The 22,819-nt window shown below is 45.3% G+C and overlaps 1 protein-coding gene across 1 annotated transcript in view; it reads right to left on the reverse strand.

The window, feature by feature from the left end:
* Nucleotides 1-22,819, reverse strand: part of DIAPH3 (diaphanous related formin 3) — a 1,173,174-nt gene that overhangs the window by 972,991 nt on the left and 177,364 nt on the right. The window contains exons 6-9 of the mRNA XM_029602990.1: nucleotides 14,087-14,161; nucleotides 13,919-13,988; nucleotides 8,493-8,629; nucleotides 7,792-7,897 (exon numbers count right to left, since the gene is read on the reverse strand). Coding sequence (XP_029458850.1) covers nucleotides 7,792-7,897; nucleotides 8,493-8,629; nucleotides 13,919-13,988; nucleotides 14,087-14,161 — 388 coding nt within the window. The remainder of the gene's footprint in view (nucleotides 1-7,791; nucleotides 7,898-8,492; nucleotides 8,630-13,918; nucleotides 13,989-14,086; nucleotides 14,162-22,819) is intronic.

A 22,819-nucleotide genomic window follows, 5' to 3' on the forward strand; every position in this document is an offset into this window, starting at 1 on the left:
GCTGTTCGCAGCAAAGAAGTGGCGCGCCGTTCGCAGCAAAGGCAGCAGCCCCTGGCATGCCATTCACGGCAAAGAAGGCAGCCCCCGCTTGCCTTGGGACCCGCTCCACTTGCGGTGAAGATGAAGGCCTCGGTGAGAGTGTGTGTAGAGGTGTGTGTGCGAGGGGGAGGGGTATGAGAGAGAGTAGGGGGAGGGTGTGAGAGCAGGGGAGGTGAGGGGGGTTTGCTTGAATGTGAGTGCCACAGAAAGGGAGCCTATATGAGGAGATTATGAAGGAGTGTGTATGAGTGAGAGATTGGGAGCTGGTGTGTATGAAAAGGGATCCTGTGTATGTGAGGGTGCTGGCCTGTGTGAAGGGATTGTGCATGTGTGAGAGGGAGCCTGTGTGAAGGGGTGTGTGAGAGAGAAAGGGAGCTTGTGAAGGTGTATATGCAAGAGAGAGGAACCCTGTATGAGGGGATGTGTGCGCGCACTAGAGAGGGAGCATGTGTGTGGAGCAGTACTGAGAACGGGATCAAACTCTGGGAGTGGCAATACAGTGGAAGGGGTTGAGCCTAGAGATGGAGGTGAAAGATACTGGCAGGTGGAAGAGTTGGAGCATGAGAGGGCAAAGTGGACAGAGGAGTAGGGAGAGAGAGAGAGGAAGGGACACTTACAGTGAATTTCTAGGGAAATTCTGCTCAAAATATTTAAAATTCTGCATCTTTAAATAAAAACTTTTTTTCTGATTTAATTTAAAATGTAATTACTTAAAGACTGTCATGTAAATTGTGTTATTTTGACCAATATAAAGTTTTCAAAGTTTCAAGTTTTTGTGCGCAGAATTCCCCAGGAGTAAAAATTTCAGGCCCCTAATAGGGGTTGTTTGGCTGCAGTTCCTGGACAAAGTAGCCATTTTGTATTGCATAGAGCAAAGTACTCTAAGACTGCATTCAGCTGCCTTTAGATTTTAAGCCAATAGAAATCTAGCCAAAACATTTTGCATTGTTTTGTTTGAGGCCCTAGTGAACATCCATATACAATTTTATTCAATTTGAAGGACCTTGTGTGGATGATTTTCCAAACTGGTCCACTTGATATGGAATGTCCAAAAGTACAGTTTGCTTAATTCATTCAACATATGGGTTTTTCCAGGCATGTAAGGCTTCAACAGTATCACAAATTCCCCAAAACACAAAAACCTTCTAATTTCATAGCATTTCTCAAGGAACCAATTCACACCGCTTTTATTTTATTCCAAAAGTCATAAGCAGACGACAAAATGGTACTCAGATTTTCAATAACCCATCTCTTGCCACAAAATGGGCTACAGAAGGTATCAGACAAGGCATCTTCAAATTCATTCATTTGCTATCCAATGAATTATCTTAGTGTACATATCAGAAAAAAACATGGTCAAACGAGCCATAGCTGATAAAAGAAAAACTCAATCATCCCAAATTGCGATGAGGAAAGCAATTTTTAAAACATTCAGCTTATTGCGTGTGAGTCACAGACGCTGCGTTCAATGTCAAAAGCCCACCCAACCCAAAATTGGCACAAGTTTCAGTGACGAATTCACCTCATCTTCATACATTTCATAAACGACAGTTTAGCTGAACCAATTATAAAATGTATAAAGATGAGGTGGCCTTTAATTCCCTTGACTCTGTTATACATCAGTGACACAGAGCATTTCAATATGCTGATTAACCAATTGTCTTTACACCCTCAAGCATTTTACTCGTTACAAAAGACTTGGAATCTCTTTACTCAAACATTCCTCAACCTGAAGCGATAACTATTGCTCACAAGGCACTTTCTGATTGTCCAGAGGTTCAACAGTCTTTGATAACTTTCCCAGTGTCTTAACTGCATTGCTCACACAAAATTTATTTTCCTTTAAATGAGAGCATTTATCAACAGATAAAAGGCATGGCCAATGGGGCCCCACTATGGCTCCCCGACACTGCCTGCCTTTTGTGTTTCAATCTTTGAAATTGAAACACTACAAGCCTCTTTTGACGCTTTATTAAGATTTGTCTAATATACATTGACACCTTTCTGACTTGGGAAGGTACAAAGGTGCAGTTCTACATGTTTTTAGATGCTGAGTCCATCTGTCTACACTAAGGAAAACAAGATTACTTACCTGATAATCTCAACATTTCCTGTCGTGTAGCCAGATGGACTCAGAACAAATGGGATGTACAAAAGCTTTACTCCCAGCCTAGGTGGGAGGCTGCCTGAGGACCATGTAGGACCGCCCTCACAAATGCTGTGTCCTCCCTGGCCTGGACATCCAGACGGTAGAACCTGGAGAAGGTATGGAGGGAGGACCACGTCGCCGCTTTACAGATTTCTGCAGGCGACAGCATCCTGGATTCCGCCCAAGATGCCGCTTGTGCTCTGGTAGAATAAGCCTTGACTTGTAGAGGCGGAGACTTCCCGGCCTCCACGTAAGCTGCTCTGATAACTTTTTTAATCCAGCGGGCGATGATGGGCCGAGAGGCCGCTTCCCCTTGTCTTTTCCCGTTGTGCAGGACTAACAGATGGTCCGTCTTTCGTACTTCTTGTGTCATTTCCAGATATCTGGGCAGTATTCTGCCTATGTCGAGATGGCGTAGCAAACGCCCTTCTTCAGATTTCTTCAAACCCGCCGTAGTAGGCAAGGATATAGTTTGGTTAAGGTGAAATTGTGATACCACTTTTGGTAGAAAGGAGGGAACCGTGCGAAGATGGATAGCCTCTGGAGTGATTCTCAGAAAGGGATCACGGCAGGACAGTGCTTGTAGCTCTGAGACGCGGCGTGCTGAACACACCGCCAATAAGAACACCATCTTCAAGGTTAGAGAACGGAAAGACAGGCCCTGAAGGGGTCTGAAGGTAGATCCCGCGAGGAAATCCAAAACAAGGTTGATTGGAAACATGCTCAGCGAGCGTGCAGGCTCTCCAAACTGCTTTGGAGATGGAAATTACTAAGTTGCTACGCTTCCTGTGGGGGTATATATACCCGTGCTGACGTCAGATCCGTCTCCAACTGCTAGCACGAGCATACTATACCCATTTGTTCTGAGTCCATCTGGCTACACGACAGGAAATAGCTCTATTTAACACGTCTGTACCAGAAATTCCTGTTTCAATGTGTCATTCACACTGTAGACTATTACAGTATTGGTAAACTACTTTTTGTTTTCTACACTATAATGTAATAAACATTAGTATTCTCCCTGTTTTGCTATTTTGTTTTCTGATAGACTGCAGTTTTTCATCCTTGCCTGTACAAATTTTCAGTTTTGCTCTTCTGAAGTCTGCATAACAATTTGACTTTTAGATGTAATCCGCATTCTTAGATGCTTCCATGCAATGGCCTTTGAATAATGCAATGTTTGTTTTTTTGTTTTCTGTAACAGATCCAAGGTCCCCCCTGACAGTTATCAAAAACACTGCTCATATTGGGGGACCTTTTATCCTGAATTGCAAACTAATAGTCTTGACATCACAAAGAAACCTAATCATTAAGCCTTAAGAAATTGCTTGGACATTCTGTATTGCTCTGACCCGCCCCACCTATTGGTGAATATCCCTTGATGTTTGGGCTTTTCATTGTTTGATGTTTGTTTGGCACATATCATTTCACATACCAGAAGATGTCAAAGTCTCTAATACCAAAACCATGAGACTTGATATTTCCAGCAAGAGCCTTCATTTTTGATGTCCAACGTCATCATGAAGAGTACTGACGGCCAGCTTGGATACAGATTTTCAGAGAAGCAAACATATTCCATGACTCTGGTGGTTAGAGATGAAACCTTGACGTGGTCTTATCTGAACCTTAGAGGCAGAGCTGACCTCCAAAAATGACTATTTTGGGCACCATGGAACCTCCTGCAACTCCAAACTGTTGAAGATATACATTGAAGAGAAGCATTGATTATTTGGATCCTCAGCTCAACACTGGCCCTGTCTAGCACCATAATCATGTGTCCAGAGTCTTTGTCTCAACTCCAGCAAGGAGAACAGGATTAGTTTCAACTCATGAGACTGTGCGCTGGTCGATAAGCTGAAGAGGTTGGAGACCTCTTCAACACAGCCTCGTCACTAACATTTGGTGTTAATCTAGTCTTTGCATCAAATCTTCAGCACCAGATTAGAGGGCCTGAACAACTACTGCTCAACAGATTAGACTAGAAGCCTAACACTCTTGGAATTCTCAGTGCAAATACTTCAACCTAAAGCATTATGGTCTTGTCTCACTTGGTCCTAGATTCATGAAATCACTATAATAGAGCAAAGACAGCACCCGCGATTAAAAAAAAAAAGGAGGGGGCATGGTTAGGCAAATTTGCAGCCTGCTGTATCGCATAGGTAAATACCGCATGCAGCATGTCAGCGCACGCAGCATTGCATCAGCACATCACATCACTGCGTGCCGTGTCATTTTACGCAGCTGGTGTAAACTAGCACATGGTGCATTATTTTTTTCAGTTTATATATACAGGCTTCCTGCAGCTGCCTCTTTGAGGATGTCAAAAGAAAGAAAAGTGACTGAGAAATTGATTTATAATCACATGACTATTTGCACAAGAAAAATAGAAAAAAGCAAATCATTTGGACTGATTAAATATTAAGCAACAAAGGTATGATTATTATTACCGGTAGTGCTTATGATGCACCTCCTTTCTAAAGCAAATTTTTTCAAAGTTTAGTGGTTTATCCATGTTTGACACCTTTCTGAAGTTTCTACCCTTTCAAAGCCACAAAAACACTTCCATAATCCAAAAATTGTAGAGATGTTATTTTCAATTATTCAAATACCATAACAAAGTAAATTATCTTTAAATGCACTTGTCAAATAAGATTCCTTCAATAAACTTCATCTAATAGGATCTTTTAACACTTTCTGCATTATCAATTAAGATAATTCCAAAAATAATAAGGTTATGCTGTAACCTAAAATGTGCTCAATGCAAGTGAACAAAGTGTTTTGAAGAAAGAAAACAGCTGTACGAATAGTACTTAGTAAAATAAACATTTATTTATTTAACATTTTTCTATACCGAACTTCATGACAAGCTTCATATCAGGCCGGTTTACATCAAACTTGGGGTTAACTTAACAAAAAACCATATAACAAGAAGGCCGAAGCGCAGATACAAATAACAGGGGGAATGAACTTGGAGGCTAGAGTAGCCAGGAAATAAAGGACAGAAAAAACTGGAGGATGAACATGAATGAATATGCTCTGTTGCACAGTATTTAAGAATTTAGTACTTTGCCATGGGCATCATAAAGGACTTAAGAAATATCTAACGACAATTTACTGCAATTTTAAAATGCATCTTGTGTTCAGTATCTCGTAACAGTTGCTATGGAGACAAGTATATAAAATGTGTTTTTGTATTCAAACAAAAGGAAGCCAAATTCAAAAATTTTAAAATGACTAAATTAGTCAAACATCTGTGTTCTGTATTGATCTCTGCTTTTCTAATATAAAATCAATATGGTTTTGTTGCAATCTGAAAAAACAATACTGTATTTTTTGCTCTATAAGACGCACCTGACCATAAGATGCACCTAGGATTCATAGCGGGAAAATTTAAAAAAAAAAAAAAATGGTATGCTAAACCGGCTCTGTTACCGGGCTTCTGTGCGTCTTATGGAGCTAATTAGGGGAGGGCATAAAATGTTTTTGTCCCCATTCCCCATCCCAAACCTTTAAATGTAATTAACTATAACCCCTCACCCTCCTGACCCCCCCATGACTTGCCAAAAGTCCCTGGTGATCCAGCGGGAATCCGGGAGCGATCTCCTGCACTCGGGCCGTCGGCTGCCAGTATTCAAAATGGCGGCAATAGCCTTTGCCCTTACTTTGTCACAGGGGCTAACGGTGCCATTGGTCGGCCCCTGTCACATGGTAGGAGCATAAGATGGCGCCCGCCATCCATTGCTCCTACCATGTGACAGGGGCCAGCCAATGGCACCGGTAGCCTCTATGACATAGTAAGGGCAAAGACTATTGGCGCCATTTTGAATACTGGCAGCCGACAGCCCGAGTGCAGGAGATCGCTCCCAGACCCCACTGGACCACCAGGGACTTTTGTCAAGTCTTGGGAGGGTCAAGAGGGTGGGGGGGTTGTAGTTAGTTTTTTGTTTTTTAATATTCTCTCCATAAAATGCACAGACATTCCCCCCCCCACACACTTTTGGGGGGAAAAAAGTGTGTTTTATGGAGCGAAAAATACGGTAGAAAGAAAAAATGCTGATTCGGCAACATGATTTTTCTTTCATTTCTTGCAAATGGCCCACATTAGTGCACGCAATGAAGGCAAAATATTTTAGCACTGAAAGCTGAAAAATAGCTCTCCATTTACCTCTTGGTCTCCAAATACACTCCCACAACTTTTTTTGTTTTTGTTTTTTAACATACTTTCCAAACTACAGTTGGAAGGGAAGAAAAAGTGATGATACAGTCAAAGTAGTAAGTGGGCTATCATGATAAGAGAAGGAACTATTACCACAATTACTTTCAATGTTTTTTTCTTTTACTTCTTTAGCAAGTATACTATTACAAGCAATGGATAGGTGACACGGTTTTACCTGCTATGCAGCCCCCAAATGCCATGGTTCCATCTGCTATGCAGCCTCCCCACCAGCAGCAGTTTTCAGTCGATGCCAAGGGCTTGCCTGTATCTGTGGCGTCGATGTTTTTCTCGGTGCTCTCCCCAGTCCTTTTCCCGCGGAGAGACAGGAGTCAACAACCATGGAGTCGTCGAAGCCGGTCAGGCAGCAATGATTTCATGGTGCTGGCAGGAAGTAGACTGCACTGGTTTGGACGACGTCAAGGCTATCAATGGAGACGGGGATTTAGACCAAAAAGAAGTTCCATCTTCTCCAGCCGAGCCTTGTGACCTTTTGGTGTCATTTGGGCACATTTGGTGCAAGTTAGGACATCATGGTCAGACCCCAAACATCACGCAGACTGTATGAAGGTCAGTGATGGACATTGATCGAGTGCAGTCGGGGCTCAGACGGAAACCCGATACCATGGTCTCGACAAAATTTAGCCACAGTGCAGTCGATGGCCGGTAGGCCACGAGGGAAAAACTCGACAGGAATCGACCGCAAGCAGGTAAAAAACTTACCGTTCCACCGTGGAGTAAAGTTATCAATAGGGGGGCCCTGTGGGGTAAAAATTCTGAAATTTTCTTGAAGTTCCGTGAAGAAAATTCCTGTCAGGAATACCTGAAGAGCTCCTTAACCCACGTGGCTACTGCTGCGCAGAAAAAAGAAGACTGAAAGGGGACCCCTGCTGGATGCAGGGTTGGTGCTATGCTGGGCATGCCCAGCAGGTGCCAGTCAAAATTCTAGAAACTGACAACATTCTAGAAACTGACAACATTTATGTTAGGTAGTCCTCACATATGGGTGACATCCTGATGATGTCACCCATATGTGAGGACTACCATCCTGCTTTGTCCTGTGAGAAAATCTATTATCTGGGGAAAACCTCAATTATTCAAAAATTGGTAGGTACCATGTGTTCCTATCACCCGAATATCTTTCATCCAAAAATTGGTTGGCCTGATTATCTGTAAAACCAGAAGAATTCCTATTTTCAAAAAACAAAAAAAAACACACCACCACCATTATCCAGAACTTCCCCTATATACAATGAGCATGGACCCAGCCATTCCATATAAACAGTGCTCTACTCTAAACAATAGTTTAGCCAAACTAAAATCACCACCTTTAAAAAACATTTTTCTGAAAGAAAATCTCTCCATGCTAAAAAAAAAAAAAGTTACAAACCTGCAACTGCACAGAATTATCATAGAGACCTTCAACAATAGGATAGAATCTTTCAAGATTTCTTTCTTCTGCTGCTGTCGTTATGGCTTCCAAAATATTTTCAAGACTAGAAGAAATTAGAAAAAATTAATATCAAAAAGGTTTCATTTTTTCCTACTAGTGATACAGCACATAGTAGAATATAAAGAGCAATAAAGTAAACAATACAATCCAAAATGATCATTTTAATCAGTGGTCACTTGATTACTATTTCCTTTTCAGGTGTTAGTGTCAATTCAGAATTCCTACCAAATTGTCTGCAGATGCTTAAGGCAAGCAAAAGAAATCTGCCTCTAGATCAAAAGAACCATTTATTATAGCATATTAACATTGTACCTCTAACCTAGAAAATATAGGTGCCTACTCTTCTTCAGTGTTAACATCCCAGCACCAGATTACTACATACCTTCTAGATAAAGAAAAGCAATTGTACTGTAATTATGTATATGAACATTAACTGGCTAACTACAAAAACACTTGAAATGGATAATGTAGCAAGCTCCAATAAATATTAAATTACATACTGGCTCATCAATTTAAATCAAAGTCTAAAAATATGTATGAATTTACAAGTATTATTGCATAAAATAGAAAGAGGCAATTGAGCAGAATTATGCTATTTAAACACAGATTTTTTAAAATCTTGACAATGGAATACTTACATATTCTCCTCTCCCACAATGCATATTGCAGAAAGAAGTTTCACAATATCTGTCATCATGTTAGGTTGTCTGGGATCAATAGCTTTGGCTAGTAATGAAAGACTCCTTTCTTCTCCCATGATTCTTTCCAATCCATACTACATTTATATTAAAAAAAAAAAAAAAAAAAGTAAAATTAGAGAAAAGTGTACAAATATAAAAAATTAAATCATACCTTTATTTAAACTCAAATATATATGATGTGTTTATTTTAAATAAAATATATTATCTCTTGTGCAGGCTTATTGTACACTGTACACAACACTAAGAAAATTTGAGAGTAAATTCTGGAAGAAAAAAAATGTTGACGAGAACGCTTTCAGTTTTATTAAACCACATTTTGTTTAATTCTCATTATTACTTAAAAACCATGGTAGGAGGCACAATTGTAGAGATTACTTACCTGATAATCTCGTTTTCCTTAGTGTATGCAGATGGACTCAAAACAAGTGGGTATAGCGTGCTCGTGCTAGCAGTTGGAGACAGATCTGAAGTCAGCACGGGTACATATACCCCCACAGGAAGTGAAGCAATTCAGTAACCTTCCTTGCAAAGCTGTCATAGCTCCATGAGTACTGACCGATCGATTAAACAAACAGGATTACCCTGACCGGTTGATAGTAGCTGGAGACCGCCAGGATTCTCAACCAGAAGGCATCGACACCCGGCAGGGTGGATGCCATATATAATAAAACATGGCTTACCTTGAGCCTGTGAAATCCCATGAAATATTGGCAGCCGGGCGGGATGCCGAGTCCATCTGCATACACTAAGGAAAATGAGATTGTCAGGTAAGTAATCTCTACATTTCCTAGCGTGTAGCAGATGGACTCAAAACAAGTGGGATGTACAATAGCTACTCCTGGACTGGGCGGGAGGCTGCCCGAGGTCCGTGTAGGATTGCCCTCACAAATGCTGTGTCCTCCCTGGCCTGGACATCCAGACTGTAAAATCTGGAGAAGGTATGAAGGGAGGACCACGTTGCCGCTTTACATATCTCAGCAGGCGACAGCATCCTCGTTTCTGCCCAAGAGGCCGCTTGCGCTCTGGTAGAGTGGGCCTTGACCTGTAGAGGCGGAGGTCTACCCGCGTCTACGTAGGCTGCCTTGATGACTTCTTTGACCCAGCAGGCGATAGTTGCCCTTGAGGCCGCTTCCCCTTGCTTCTTCCCGCTGTGTAGAACGAACAGTTGGTCCGTCTTTCGTATTGCTTCGGACACTTCCAGGTATCTGGGCAGTAGCCTGCCTATGTCGAGATGGCGTAGAACTTGACCTTCTTCTGACTTCTTCAAACCGTCTGTGGTAGGTAAGGAGATGGTTTGGTTGAGGTGGAAGTGCGATACTATTTTGGGTAAGAAGGAAGGTACTGTGCGAAGATGGATGGCTTCTGGCGTGATTCGGAGAAACGGATCACGGCAAGACAGTGCTTGTAGCTCGGAGACACGGCGCGCGGAGCAAACAGCCAGCAGGAACACCATCTTCAAGGTTAACAAACGAAGGGACAGGCCTCGAAGTGGACGGAAGGCGTGTCCCGCTAGAAAGTCCAAAACTAGGTTGAGGTTCCACAGAGGTATGGCCCACTTCAGTGGCGGCCGAATGTGTTTGACTCCTTTCAGGAAACGTGAAACGTCTGGGTGTGTGGCAATGCTATTGCGGTCACTCGTGGACCGTAGCAGGAAAGTGCTGCCACTTGGACCTTGATGGAATTGAGGGACAGACCCTTCTGAAGACCATCTTGCAGGAAGTCCAAAATGATAGGAATCTTAGCGGCATGAGGATTGGCGCTTTGAGCTTCGCACCAAGCTTCAAATACTCTCCAGATCCTTATATAAGTTAGCGATGTGGAGAACTTGCATGCTCTGAGAAGCGTATCTATTACCGGTCCCGAATATCCTCGGGTCTTCAGTCTAGCCCTCTCAATGGCCAGACTGTAAGAGAGAATTGAGCCGGATCCTCGTGAAGTATGGGACCCTGGCGCAGCAGGTCACTGTGCGGAGGCAGGGGTAGTGGAGTCCCCGCCAGCAATCTTCTCATGTCTGCGTACCAGGGTCTTCTTGGCCAGTCCGGGGCCACTAGAAAGACTAGGCCTTTGTGCCGCTGAATCCTGTGTATAATGGCACCCAGCAGGGCCATGGCGGAAAAGCGTACAGCAGAATCCCCTGGGGCCATGGTTGCACCAGTGCATCGATCCCCTGAGACAGAGGATCCCACCTGCGGCTGAAATATCTGGGTACTTGAGCATTGGACCTGTCCGCTAGGAGGTCCATGCCCGGGGTCCCCCATTGATTCACAATCATCTGGAATGCCGTGGGTGACAGTTGCCAATCCCCGGGATGTAGACTTTCTCTGCTGAGGAAGTCCGCCGCGGCGTTGTCCTTCTCAGCAATGTGGACGGCGGAGATGTCCTGGAGATTCGCTTCTGCCCAAGTCATCAGGGGAGCTATTTCCAGTGATACTTGTTGACTTTTGGTTCCGCCCTGTCGGTTGATGTATGCAACCGTGGTGGCGTTGTCTGACATCACTCTGACTGCTCTGTGTCGTAGTCTGTGGGCAAGTCGCAGGCACGCTAGCCTGACTGCCCGTGCCTCTAGTCGGTTGATGTTCCATCCCGACTCTTCTCTGCTCCATCGCCCTTGGGCGGTGAGTCCTTCGCAATGTGCGCCCCAGCCACTCAGGCTGGCGTCTGTTGTAAGCAGGGTCCAGGTTGGAGCGTACATCCTGGACCCCCGGCTCCTGTGGCATTGCTGCAGCCACCATCGCAGCTGATTCCGTACCCTGGCTGGCAGAGGGAGGTGTATGGTGTAAGTTTGTGATCGCGGGCTCCACCTGGATAGGAGTGCGCGTTGTAACTGCCTCATATGCGCCCGTGCCCATGGTATCACCTCCAGAGTGGATGCCATCAGGCCGAGGACTTGTAGGTAATCCCAAGCTGTGGGCCGGACGGCGCGCAGCAGCGCCTGCAAACGACTCTTGAGCTTTTCTCTTCTTTTGGGAGTCAAGCTGACTGTCTGCCTGAGTGTCGAATAGGACTCCTAGGTATTCCTTTGACTGAGACGGCTGTAGGGAACTCTTGTTTAAGTTTACTACCCAGCCTAGGTTCTCTAGTAGAGCAATCACTCGGCTGGTTGCTTGATGGCTTTCTTCTGGCGATTTTGCCCTGATCAACCAATCGTCCAGGTAGGAATGGATGAGAATTCCCTCCTTCCTGAGGGCCGCCGCCACTACTACTATGGCCTTGGTAAAGATCCGCGGAACTGTGGCTAACCCGAAGGGTAACGCCCGAAACTGAAAGTGTTGGTTCAAGACTTTGAAACGTAGGTAGCGCTGATGATCCCGATGGATTGGGATATGCAGGTAAGCTTCTGACAGATCTAGGGATGTGAGAAACTCCCCTGGCTGTACTGAACTTTTGACCAATCGCAGGGTTTCCATGCGAAAGCTGGGTACCCGTAGGTAGCGGTTGACTGACTTGAGGTGCAGGACGGGCCGGAAAGTGCCCTCCTTTTTGGGCACTATGAAATAAATGGAATAATGCCCAGAATTTATCTTCTCCCCTGCAGGCACTGGAATAATGGCCTTGAGGGAGAGAAGCCTCTGTAGGGTAACATCTAGCGCCACCCTCTTGAGGGGTGAACAAGGAGATTCCACAAACTTGTCTGGCGGGAGCCGAAGAAAGTCCAGGTAGTACCCTTCTCGGATGATAGTGAGGACCCACTGGTCCGAGGTAATCGCGGCCCACCTGCGGTAAAAGAGGGTCAGCCTGCCCCCTATGGCTGCTACCCCTGGATGGGCCGGCTGATTGTCATTGTGGGGTACGGCCGGGGCCGGAACCTGAGCCGGCTCCCCTCTTATTGCGCCTGGGCCGAAAGGACTGGTTCCTGGCTTGCGACCGAGGTGCCTGGTAGCGAGTCCCGTAAGGGTTGAAGGGCTGAGAGGTTCTACCTCTGGGTGGCCTAGAAGACGGGCGTTGCCTCCTCCGTGGTCTGTCTTCTGGTAGACAAGGTAAAGGCGAGGCGCCCCATTTATTGGCCAGCTTCTCCAGGTCGCTGCCAAACAGGAGAGATCCCTCGAAGGGCATTCTCGTGAGACGAGTCTTGGAAGAGGAGTCGGCCGACCAGTTACATAGCCAGAGCTGCCTCCTGGCTGCCACTGAGGACGACACTCCCTTGGCTGCCGTACGGACGAGGTCGGAGGCTGCGTCAGTAAGGAAAGAGAGAGCTGATTCCATCCCCTCTCCCGGGGCATTATTCTGAGCCTGAGATAAGCAGGAACGCGTCACCACCGTGCAGCAAGTCGCAATTCGCAGGGACATGGCTGCCACCTCAAAGGCCTGCTTCAGGATGGCGTCCAAACGCCGGTCATGTGTATCCTTGAGGGCCGTCCCTCCTTCCACCGGGATGGTGGTGCGCTTCACAATTGCGCTGACTATGGCGTCTACCTGCGGGCACGCCAACATGTCCTTAGTTGCCGGGGCTAAGGGGTACATGCCAGCCAAGGCCCGACCCCCCTTGAATGGAGCCTCCGGTGCAGCCCATTCCAGATCGATTAGCTGCTGTGCCACTCGGAGGGGAAAGTGGTGAGAAGTTTGGTGCAGGCCCTCTAACAGGGGGTTCCCTCTAGGTTCCCCTGGGGTGTCATGGCCCGGAAGGGCCAGTTCCGACAGGCATTGCGAGATCAAGTCTGGAAGATCCGCCCTGGTAAAGAAGCGCCGCATGGTCCGATAAGGTTCTACCCCCGAGGGAAGCTCTCCCTCCTCGGTGGGCTCATCATCTTCTGCCGGGTAGTCTGAATCCCCATAATCGGGGCTATCAGGTGGCGAGTGGCCGCGCCTAGGCCGTGAGGGTCCAGGGGCCGGGTCATTCTGGACGTACGGACCCGGTCGGGGAGCTGACTGCATCGCGACAAAGGTATGAATCCCTTTGAATAACTCCACCCAGGAGATCGAAACCATATCTGGCCGCATGGGAACCAGGCCCCCCCTGGTTCACTGGCTGCTCCCCGCTAGCTGGTTCCGGGGTGTTCCCTGAGGAACAGACAAGAACGCTGGGCTGTGACCGTCCCTGGCCCAGTACTCCCAGGGCCTCTTCACACTGGGCACATAGGGAGTCTGCATCCTCATTCTGTGTGGCCTTGAGGTTGCATGCAGAGCAGAGATTGATGCCTGATTCTGGAGGTGCCGGCACTGCCGAAGCCTGGTCACTCTTATTCTCCATGCCGCCCGTGAACTCAAGAAGAGTCTGTGCTGTGCGCGAAGCAGGCACCTGAAACCAGCGCTCAGCAGTACTCCAGTCTACACAATCAGCATCTACTCAACCTTCAGATTGATACCTTTCAGAATCTCCATGAATACAATGAAAGCAAGAAATTGTGAAATAGGGTGAAACATACCTTGTTATTCATAAAAGCTTTCAAACACTGGACAACTTTGTGCTGAATCTTCTTTTCTATTTTTTCATGACTGTATTAAATGAAAGAAGGTAAAGAAATTATTAGAATTATTCATGTCTAAGTTCAGCAGTTAAACACAACAGAACATTACTTATAAAATGTCCTTACTGTTTGCCATCTACCAGTCTCTCCAAGATATCCAACAACAATCCCAGTCCTTCATGGCCAAAGCTTTCAACCCAGCTGAAAATAAATTAACAGAATCAGCTATTTATATAGCAAAAGTGAAATAGACATGAAAAACAGTTTTAACCAGTAAAGTAAGTCTATACCACCTAAACTCCATTCAACTAAATAAAAACATCTAATTTAAGAAAGATTTTACACATGTATAAACTAAAAACTCTCCTTAATAAAACTAAAGCACTATTAAAGTGAGTTTTAAAAATAGTGTTAATTAAAATCAAGCCATATAATAAAGGAAATGGAAGCCAATACATTGGCTCATTAGAAATGCTGCATTCTGCCATGCAGGATACCTGGGTTTGGATTATTAAACCTGGTTTCTGCAATTCAGGCTAGCAGAGGAAGCATTCACAGTAATAAGTGTTGTCTCAATCATTCTACATTAATACTGCCTGCTGGGAAGCCTCAGAGAGCACACATGCTCCAAAAGCAGCAATGGTCTGAAAACCATGGCCAAGGACTTTGCTGCAATGGTTGCCCTGTATGTAGGGCACAGAGTTAAAAATGAGACAACCCAGTTAGATATGAAAACAATTCCAGATCCACTAAAGCCTAGTACAGACAGAGAAAAATAAAAACTATCAAAAACAAAGAAACTACTAAACCCCAGGGCCTCCAAAAATTGCCTGTAGAGGATGTTGGGATTTGAGAACATTTATTTATTTATTTGAGAGTTTTTGTATACCGGGATATGTTGGGATCATCATCTCGGTTCACAGATAACTAAACATGGCAACAGGCTTTACATAGAACGAGTTACAAGGTGAACATTAATAAAGGTAACCATGATAAACTTGAGCAAGTAAACAATAGGCTATAAGAGAACTATAAAACAATAGTAAACAATAGGCTATAAGAGAAATAATATAGGCCAAATATAGGGAACTTATTACAAGGTGGCGATATAAGGCAGTAATGCATGAAGACTAATAACAGTTTAAGTTTTACAGAGAATAAAATTGAAACATGTGAGATCATAGAGGGTAACAATGAATGTTAGCGACAGGTAATATAAAAGGGGGCTAAAGCAGGGAGAGGGAGGCAAAGTGCACTGGGGTGTACTGGAGTACACCTGGAATAAGTGGTGGCTGGGAATATAGAGGGGGGTGGGAAGGGCGGGGGGGGATAGGAGGAGGTGAACTAGCTGGGGCATATTGAATAATGCAGTAATATTTCAACGGAGCGAAGAGGAGGTAATAATGAAATTATGCAGGGGGTTAGGTGAAGGCCTGTTTGAAGAGCCAGGTCTTTAGGTTCTGCTTGAATCTTTTATGACATGATTCTAAGCGAAGTGTAGGAGGCATTTTGTTCCAGAGGGCGGGTCCGGCTAGGGAGAGGGCACGTGCCCTGGTGGATTTGAGTTTGGACAGCTTAGGAGAGGGAGTGTGCATTGTGGCAAGGTGTTGCGCCCTGGTGGGTCTGTTGTGGTTACGGATTCGGAGATGATCTTTGAACCAGGATATGTCGTGATTGTAGGTGGTTTTGTGGATGAGTGTAAGTGTTTTGTAAATGATCCTGGAGTTGATAGGCAGCCAATGAAGGTGCTTGAGGACAGGGGTGATGTGGTCTTCACGGTGGGCATTGGTGAGTATGCGCGCTGTAGAGTTTTGGAGCATCTGCAAGGGCCGGAGGGCGTTTTTTGGGAGGCCTAGGAGGATGGCATTGCAATAGTCAAGCTTGGCAAGAATGGTGGCTTGCAGGACTGTGCGGAAATCATTGATGTGAAGCAGGGGTTTTAGTTTTTTGAGAGTGTGGAGCTTAAAGAAACCCTCTTTCAAAGTGGAGTTAATGAATTTCTTCAAATTGTAGTGGTTATCAAGTACGACACCTGTAGTGGTTATCAAGTATACATTGTGCGTGTAATAAAGAGCAAGCATCATTTATGTAATCTATCCCATGAGAGACATTTCTGAGAGAATATAAGATAGTTTGAGAAGAGCAGCAGGTCATCTGGAAAGAAGTATCTGAGAAAGATGGCAAAAGCTTCAACCTCATTCTGGATTGAAGGCTCTTTCACCACCTAAATAAAACAAGAAATTAATATCTATCTAGATTGTATCTATATCTTACGGAGGAGAGTTGTGACCCAGATACCTTGATTCAGAATTGGAATAAGGACCTCTCTAAATTTAGACACAGATGATTAGCATCATATATGGCTGGCTACACTGAAATTACCTAGATGTAATAAAGTGAGGGAACTGATGTATAAACTTTTACATCACACTTAGATATCCATGTTCTTCTCCAGATTTAGTAGTGCCAGCCCTTTATGCTGGAGAGGTTGTGGTTTGTCAGATTGTTATCTATTTTCACACATGGTGGGATTCAGGGGCAGACTGGCCTATCGGGGCTTCGAGCATACCCCAGTGGGTCGCTCAGCCCAACCACGTGGATGGTGTTGGTCACAGCAGCCCCATGCCCGCAGAACGTCTGTGCACAACACCAATCCACAGCAGCTTGTGTCTCCTCTCAAGGCTGCCTTAGTGTTGTGTGCAGTGGCCATGTGATCCTCAATCAGCACAGGATACCTCCCTCACCCCACCCCCACACAGCACCACGACGGCGGGAAACAGTCCAGCAGATTCCCCTCGCATCCTACCTCTCGCTCTCTGTTCCTTACTGGTGGGATGAAGAAGACAGCTGCGGGCTGCCGGTGGAACTAGGAAAAGGAGCTGCGTTGCTGAGCACCGCCACTAGAGCTCAGGCCAGCGGGTCCAAAGACTGAAGCTGCAGGCTGCTACCAGAGTCCAGACTGACAGGGCCCTAAAAACAGCTGTGGACCCTCGGCAGAGCCAAAAAATGGAGCTGCATATGAGTGAGTCAGATACCCAAAATGGGCCGGTTTTGAAAAAATCCCCCGGGCTGAAGTTTTCCTGCATTTTGGGAACACGTTCAAGACATAACTCAAGAAATTGTGTGTCTGTTGGGAAGATGGGATGAAGGAGACACTGAACTAAATAAGGAGAAATGAATACAGATTTTACATGTGGCACATATAGCAATTGCCTATTATTGGAAATCTAGTCCTTTGTTTAGCCACTGGAAGTCAGTTTTAGCTGATAGAGCAGTAGTACAGGGTGGCCCATGGAAAAGTTGCCTGCCTCCATTTTACCAATTCCATTTTGGAGATGGAATTAGTAAAGTCCCATTGTCTGCTGATCTTGTGGGGTGTGGAAATGTAAAGCAGCAGTAAGCCATTCAACTTTATCATTGTATAGAGTTGTGTATTCAAGAATGTTTTAAACGAGTACGGTATGTGATAGGTAACAAGTGCAAGACTTTCAAGATCGGAGTTATAAGTTCGATCTTTCTAATGTTAGAATTCTCGCAGCTGAGTTTTGAAGAAGTTGGAGCGGTCTGATGGAAGAGGCAGGCAGGTCCAGCAATAAAGCATTACAATAGTCTATTTTAGAGAAAATGAGGGCTTGCGAAACTGTTCTAAAATCTGTATGTAAAAGGGGTCTTAATCTTTTTAAAATGTTTAATTTAAAATAACCATCTTTAATTATGCTATTTATCAACCTTTTTAAATTAATTTCACTATCAAGAACTCCAAAATCTCTGACTTTGAATGAGAGAGGTTTTTTTTTGTTTTTTTCTTTTTTTTAGAAACTTCCAGTATTTCTAGCTTTTGTTTGTTTGTTCAATTTGTGGCAGATAAAGAGAACTTCATTTTTTTTTTTTTTTTGGAGTTAAGTGAAAGGCTCATTTGCGTTAAAACTTTGTTCATTGTGGAGAGATAAATATCCCAGAGTTTGAGTGTGGATTCGATGGACCTTGTGATCGGGATTAAAAATCTGAACATCTGCATAAATAAAATTAGTTAAACCAAGACCTGCTAAAACTTGCACAATGGAAGCATATAAATATTAAAAAGAGTAGAGGACAGTGAAGATCCCTGAGGGACACTATGAAGTAATTTAATTTGATCTGATTCCTTGTCATTTATTTTCACTTTGTATGATCTGTTTGCCAGATCATACAAACCACTGAAATGTGATATCATTTAAACCTATTTCTCTTAGTCTGTCAAGTAAGGTGCTATGATTAACCGTGTTGAAAGCTGCGGATATGCCAAGCATAACTAATAGGTAAGTTTGTCCATTGTCTAGACCTCTCAGGACAGTGTCCTGAAGGGAGACCAGCAAAGTTTCTGTGCTATGGAATTTTCAAAATCCAAACAGAGCGATAAAGGATATTGAGAGTTTCTAAATGCTCTGTAAGCTGTTTATTGACCACTTTTTCTAGAATTTTGGAAAGGCAAGGCAAGTTGGAAACAGGCCTAAATTGGAAGGGTCCGATAGGTTGGTTTGAGATTTTTTTCAGGATTGGCTTAACTGTGGCACTTATGTTTTGTAAGGTTTGGGTGGACCCTTGGACACTGTGGCAGCTGACCACGCCCATGGGGGGGGGGGAAGTCCCGTGAGGGGCCACAGATCAGGCTTAGCTCTAGACACAAAAACACGAATTATATCTTTATTTAGACAGTTTGTGAAGCCACCAGAGGTGGCGGTAGTGAGTAGAAGATGGAGCCCGGCTGGGCTAGTATTCCTCAGGGTGCTGGAACAGCAGTTCCTCCGGTAGCAGTGCTGTAGTGAAAAGAACTGAGAGAATGAGTACAATATGACATTCACAGAGTCCCCAGTATGGAGAAGCCCCGAGATAGGGAGAGTTGGCCCTCGAGGAGCGTGTACCAGATCCCTGGGAGCAGAGACTCGTTGGCAAGCACTCACGCTGCAGTTCCACGTAGGAGATGGCACTGGCGCTGGAACGGAGGCAGGCCCTCGAGGAGTGAGTACCTGGTTCCAGGGAACAGCTCTGAGGAGTAGATGGTAGTTGTACTCACAGACGGTGTCTGTAGCGAATTCTTCCAAGTAGAAGAAAAGATGGACACAGACAACAAGTCAGGGAACATGGGCCCTCGAGGAGCGAGTACCAGTTCCTGACAGTGACCTGAAAGAAGCAGAGAGGCCCCCGAGGAGCGGGTATTCCGTTAGCAGAAAAGAGTCCAATAGGAGTTGGAGGCAGAGTAGCTGGGTACGGAGAGCGAATCCCATCCATAGGAAACCCCTTGCTAACAACGGCTAGCAATAAACAGTATGCTTAAATATCCGGGCAGCGTGACGTCATCACAGGGGGACGCCCCTGAGGTACGCGCCATAGAGGAAATAAGAATGAGGGCCACACAGCGCATGCGCCCTAAGGTACCTGAGGAGTATGGTGGGAGGCAGCGTCCAAGCTGATCCGGGAACGCCGGAGAGGACGGTGGGCAGACGCCGTGACAGCCAGATATCCACAAGGAGCAGGAGTCGCCGCAGAAAAAGAAAGGTAGGTGGAGTGAAGCCGGGCAGCGACGGTTGCAACAGGCACATTTAAGGATATCAGGAAAGGAACCTTGGTTTAAGGAGAGGTTAATGTCAGCTATGGGTTTTGCAATTAGATTGGGTATCGTCTTAATTTGATGGAAATGGCGTCTAAGGGATGAGTGGCAGGGTTCATTTTTTTTGTTCATGATGCACTCAATTTCAGTTGAGGAAATATCAAATTCGGACCATGAAATTTCTGGATTTGTTGGGAGTGTTATCTTACAGGGAACCTGAATATGTAAATTTTTTTTTTTTTTTTTTTTTTTTTTTTTTTTAACAGATTTAGTGTTTTGTCTCTGAAAAAAGTTTGCAATCTCACTACATTTTCTTTTAGTGATGATATACGAAATTGAGTTCAAGGAGGAGTTGGTTAGATCTGCTACATATGAGAATAAAGCTCTCTGATTATATTGGTAGTCATGGATATTGTTCGAGTAATAATCTCTCTTAGACTTATTTGTACTAGATTTATATTTGGTGAGCAGGATCTTGTATTTACTCAAGGTTATTGTGGTAGAGTTGTTCCGCCATTTTATTTTTTTTTGCGTTCCTTAGGAATCGCTTCATTGATTTGAGCTCAGAGGTGTACCAGGGGGATCTATGTTTATTATATTTTATTTCTTTTTTATTATAGGACAGCAAGTGTCAGCTACATTTTTAGTGAGTAAATTAATGGCAGTTACAATCTAGGTTTTCCGAGCCTTTCGCATGAGATCTATTAGATCGTCTTGATGACATGTTTTCTATATTCAATGATAGATTTCTGAGTAAGTGTTTCGCATTTAGGGTAGTGAATCCTGAGATTTTTAGAGATTAGCCAGTGATCTGACCAGGGAATCTGTAAGATTGTGGGAGCAGAGGCATTTTCTACTTGACAATTGATAAATACAAGATCCAGTGTATGACAAGCCTTATGAGTTGGAAGATTTATAATTTGCTGGAAGCCTATAGCATACAATTGGAGGATAGTGGAACAGTGTCCACATGCAAGTTAAAGTCTCCAAGTATGACTGTAGGGAGATCTATGTTTATATTGTTAACAATAAATTCTATTAATGGAGAGACATTAACTTCTAATAATCCCGGAGGGGCATAAATTAAGCAAATTTGCAAGTGATTTGATTTTAGTAAAGTAATTTCGAAATGGGTGAGAATGTCTACTGATTGAAGGGTAAGTTTAAATTCTTTTATCATCATCAATAAACCTCCGCCCCTTTTGTTAATCCACAAGAAAGGGAGTCTGACGTGGTAGAGGTCTAAAGACATTCCTCTGCTGAGAGAGGACTCTCACACCATTCTCTCGATGTCCACTCTCCTCAAGATCTGACCAGGAATGTAGTCCTAGATCAGTCCTGCGGCTGCGGAACACATGTGACCACCCAAAGGGAAAAAACATTTAGAAACACACACAAACGCCCAGGAAGACGACAATTAGAAGCCCTCCGCTGCAAAAGTATGCTGGGCGGAACTCATGCAGTGGTAACCCATCCAAGGATGGCAACACACCTATGATCCTAAGTGCTGTGCTTGTGGGAGAAATCCCATGCCCCAGTAAGGACAGAGAACCACATGCCACAGTCTGGTTACATGCTACCCCACAACCAGAGTAAGTAAACACACATCCCCTGCTAGTGCTCCTCAGCATTATGCGGTGTGGACTGACATGGAGGCTGAGACCATGATGAAAGATGGCAGAACTCTAAACAGGGACAATGCTGCCTGCCAGCGTCTGAGGCACTTGGAACAGACGCCTTATTCCCAACCCGCAAGCTGCACGTCGTTACAGTAACTCCAGCGGAGTGGAGGAAACACTGTGACGAAGGCATCCCCAGCACCACTGGTGTTCTGGGTAAGGCCTGGTGGAGGGTGGCAGTCTATGGCATCGCTCCTTCCAATACTCAATAATGCTATGAGAGGCGGGCCCTCGAAACTGTGTCGAAACCGGCTCATCTGCGAATCCCATAGGGAACAACAGCAGCAAAGTCCCTGGCGAACGCAGGTGCTTATGGAGTACTGTGGACATGTCCTACAATCTCAGACTGCAGCCACTGGTGCCCAGAGCAGTGACAATTCCCATAGGGCCCACGAAGTCTTCGTGCTCACCAACGCAAAGCCACCCCGGGCACTCAATGACTCTGAACACAGGGCCTTGACTGCACTAAACCAAACTTTAACAAGTTCAACAGTAAATAGTGCCATCTCTAATGCCATAGGTGCCCACGGACGTCAAAAGCCCAGGGGCCTCGACGGAGACTCTGCCGAAGGTATTGATCAAGGAAACCATGGGTGTCTCCAGTGAGAGGCCCTGAAGCCTACCCACAGGTCATCAATACCAAAAAGAACAGATGACCGCCAATGCCAACGGCAATTCCCCGCTGCTCACTTATTCATCCAGGGGTGTCGATGCTGCAAGCTCGATGGTTTCACAAGCATTACAGCCGATGAGATCCTCGCTAGTGCCCATTAACATTGATGGTGTGTGCATCCTGGCAGAGCCTCCAATGCTGGGATTGTCAGCTGAAGGGACAGCTCTGAGCTTCTCAGTGCTCCATAGTGAACACCACCCAGGAGCCTTAAGGGCACCAAACCACTATTTACGGATTCACCAGTGCATCAGGGTGCCTTAGTAGATAGCTACCCCTGTGCTCGATCACAAAGAAGCCAAAAAACCCTTGCCACCCTAGAGCTGCAGGATCATGCAGGGGCCTCAGAGAACCCCAGCGGTCGATGGCCTTGGGAGTGACAAGGATGCTCAATGGCGAACACAGTGCCTGGTCGGTGGAGCCAGACATAGTCGAAGCGGTAATGAGAGGCAGTGGTATGAAAGCTTCTACAGTGGCCCCACACCTCGATGGCCTCAAGGGCATCAGTGGTATTGGGGCAGCATTGCATTGCAATGGCATTAAGGTTATGCTGGCAGAGGCCGCGCACCTAGACAACCTAGTGGGGGGCCGCGGCATCAAGGGTACCCACCTCGATGGCATCGAGGGCTGCCGCAGCATCGATGTTACACACCTCAACAGCACTGAGGGCCTGCCCCCGCTTCGATCTCGACAGCTCCTAGGATAGCCATGCATGCACCTTGATGTATGAAGGGAGAGTATGGCATCAAGAGTACAGTGGCATCGATGTTACCATGGTCTCCACAGTATTGAGTGCAAGTGCACAGAGGGCACGAGTTCACTGCACTAGGGTACTGCGATATCGAGGGCAGTGCAGCCTCAAGGCATCGGTGTATCGAGGGCATCGACTTGCACTGTGCTCCGCCCCCTCAATGCCCAAGTCT

The sequence above is a fragment of the Rhinatrema bivittatum genome, chromosome 5 (assembly GCF_901001135.1).
Source record: "Rhinatrema bivittatum chromosome 5, aRhiBiv1.1, whole genome shotgun sequence".
Lineage (NCBI taxonomy): Eukaryota > Metazoa > Chordata > Amphibia > Gymnophiona > Rhinatrematidae > Rhinatrema > Rhinatrema bivittatum.